The sequence below is a fragment of the Arabidopsis lyrata genome (assembly GCF_000004255.2).
Source record: "Arabidopsis lyrata subsp. lyrata unplaced genomic scaffold ARALYscaffold_161, whole genome shotgun sequence".
In the NCBI taxonomy this organism is placed as follows: domain Eukaryota; kingdom Viridiplantae; phylum Streptophyta; class Magnoliopsida; order Brassicales; family Brassicaceae; genus Arabidopsis; species Arabidopsis lyrata.
In genome coordinates, this window is record NW_003302440.1 from 1 (window position 1) to 2,663 (window position 2,663).

Genomic DNA, 2,663 nt, shown 5'->3' on the forward strand with positions numbered 1-2,663 from the left:
ATCGGTGGATGTGGAGCATTTCAAAAGCCTCTTGCCCATGGAGAAGATAAGATGACAAGGGAAGAGCGGCTCCTGCTAAGATTTCGATGGAGGCCGGCAAACCTAGACTCGGTTATTTATCATAAGAATTTTTGAAAATGTTTATATGTATGTACGTGTGGGCCAACTTAATCTTTTTATATATGGGCTTTTGTGGAATATTTATTTTGTCCTGGTTTCTGACGGTGGCCCATCTTCTTGTAAAATCGATCTCGAAATTTTTTATTTAATGAAACTAGTAATGGAAGCAAAGAGGAATAATACATACATACAGTACCCAAATAAAAGAAACTTAAGTCGCTGGACGAAACAAAAGTTCGGAGGCACAGCTCGATAATTGGTGGAAGCAAATAGGAAAGTGCGAATGAATTCAGCACACATGTGCTGGTTCGTTGTCTTTTGTCCTTGCCTGCGGGGCCAGGCTTGCTTCATCATTAAGAGATTGGTGAACCCTAAAAGCCGATTTGGTGAAAGAGAAATCTCGTCGATTGCTTCAGATTTCACAGGATAATCGAGTGTTATTTCACAAGGCTTGATGGAATGAAATGGCAAAAAGAGAACGCTCTGGCAAGGAATGTGTGTTTATTTAGCTCATTCATTGTATAAATAATACCGAGGAGATTTCATTTGGTTATATACAGAGTTATTATGCATGAAACAAGAGGAAAATCAAATCAAACCAAATGGTCTCTGATTTTTAGGTCAATGTAGACCTAGCAAATGTCCTTGTGGAGACACCTAATTGCATTCCAACACTCACTAATGTCTCTAAGGACCTACCACTGTTAACCAAGAGATCCTCATCGATCCGGATCGAGTCCTGCAAAAATGTGTTAAGTGAAAAACGAAAAGTCAATTCAGATTGATTAAAAAAAACAGTGAAAGTCTATAAAAGCATAAAAGTGTTCTTGAGAGTTAAAGATTTATATACAATTAAGTCGCTAACCTTTTCAAAGACACATATAACTGTGCTTCCACCAAATGAAAAATAACCAAGCTGCAAGATAAAATGAAGTTAGAACAAATGTTCTTCAAGTGTTTCTTGAGAATAGTCGAAACTGCTTACTTCATCCCCTTTCTTCACATGTTCTCCTTCCTTTCTCTCAAAATTTATGCTACCAACCATTGTCGCACCGATTGCAACAAAAGCAACCTGTTACATACTTATTAGCTGACCTTGAATTTATACTCTACATATTATCATTATTTCTGATCCATTTGTAAACTGGTTTCAGAATCTAACCTTTCCAAATTCTGCTGTTGATATAATTGCAACGGTTCGTTTATTTTCCGTGAATACATTACAGTACTTGCTATTGACCGCAATCGGATTAACCTACAAGGTAGTTCAACAAGGAAACAATTATGTGAGTCTCATAAGAAAACATGATGGAGATGAGAGGAAATCTTGGACTAAGTAAAGGCAGACACATACTGTATATAAGCTTCCAGAAAGATCCACAAACTTTTCAATGACTCCAGAGACAGGGACATGAAACCGATGATAATCCTGTAATATTCAAATATTCAAGAAATGTGTCAGTGTAACAGGGAACAAAAAAAGAACTATATATGTGGTGTTTTATCCTATGAATCGTATTTCTTATCCAGTCTCGTCGTACCTGTGGTGCTAGTCGGAATATCACCAAAGATCCATCAAGGAAGGCATTTGTATTCACAGTACTCTTCCCAAGAAGGCCTCTTATTGAAAACTTTTTGCCCTATGAATACAAAAACATTAAGATGTGTTGCAACTTATCAGCTACATTATTTGTTTTGAGAGTTCTCTACTCTTGCATAATAATGATAAGTATATAGTAAGCTACCCTAGATACCATTTTACCTTGATCCAGAAACGGGTACTATCCTCCACCGACTGAAATGCCATTAATCGACAATCAGCAGCACATACGGCAACATCATCGCCTTTCATGCAAGCAATTGGTCTTGCACCAGGTTTCAACTCCCGGATGAAGAACTCATTGAACGTCTGCAAGTAAAAAATCATCCTTCCTTTTAGTCACTTGCTAATACTGTGAGTCTAAGAACTATACACATTTAGATTTAGGAGTGTTGAGGCTATAAATCAGATCCCATGCATACCTTAAAATGCTGCAGAGGATACTTGACTTCAGCCATGTTTATTTGATCCTGAAACAGACAAAAAATCTCAACTCCAAACCAAAAAACAAAGCAACACATTATAGCTTAATAAATAGTAACTTTCCATGCCTTAAAGAACTCGAGAAAGCGTGGTATTTTTTGTGCGGATTCAACAGAGCTCATTTTCTTCCCCTGCTTCTCAGAAAGTCTCTGCAGAATCTCCTTTGCCCCTGGATCAAGAAGATCAATCAAACATACAAAATTGTGTTGTTTTGTTAGAGTAGCGTCAAGGCGAGGACATGAATGGGTCATGTGCATTTGAGAAGTATCCTAAATAGTTTACCTTGATCCATAAGTCGAAGTCCAATTTTTGACTGATAAATAGCTCTCATGGAGAGAACAATCTTTGAGTCTATCAACTCTTCCACGAGTCTCTTACTCTTCCGGTCAATTACCTATAGCAAGAAGCAAAACACCAAGAAAACTAGTTAAGTGAATACCTTTGTTCTCCATGAGGAGAT

General features: G+C 37.4%; 1 protein-coding gene across 1 annotated transcript in view; it reads right to left on the reverse strand.

The window, feature by feature from the left end:
• Window positions 1-604: 604 nt before the first annotated feature.
• LOC9298869 (phosphatidylserine decarboxylase proenzyme 2) overlaps window positions 605-2,663 on the reverse strand; it is a 4,535-nt gene continuing 2,476 nt past the window's right edge. The window contains exons 8-17 of the mRNA XM_021017100.1: window positions 2,486-2,597; window positions 2,272-2,372; window positions 2,143-2,190; window positions 1,883-2,029; window positions 1,662-1,760; window positions 1,475-1,549; window positions 1,283-1,375; window positions 1,106-1,192; window positions 986-1,036; window positions 605-859 (exon numbers count right to left, since the gene is read on the reverse strand). Of these exons, the coding sequence (XP_020872759.1) occupies window positions 737-859; window positions 986-1,036; window positions 1,106-1,192; window positions 1,283-1,375; window positions 1,475-1,549; window positions 1,662-1,760; window positions 1,883-2,029; window positions 2,143-2,190; window positions 2,272-2,372; window positions 2,486-2,597 (936 nt within the window). The 3' untranslated portion in view covers window positions 605-736. The remainder of the gene's footprint in view (window positions 860-985; window positions 1,037-1,105; window positions 1,193-1,282; window positions 1,376-1,474; window positions 1,550-1,661; window positions 1,761-1,882; window positions 2,030-2,142; window positions 2,191-2,271; window positions 2,373-2,485; window positions 2,598-2,663) is intronic.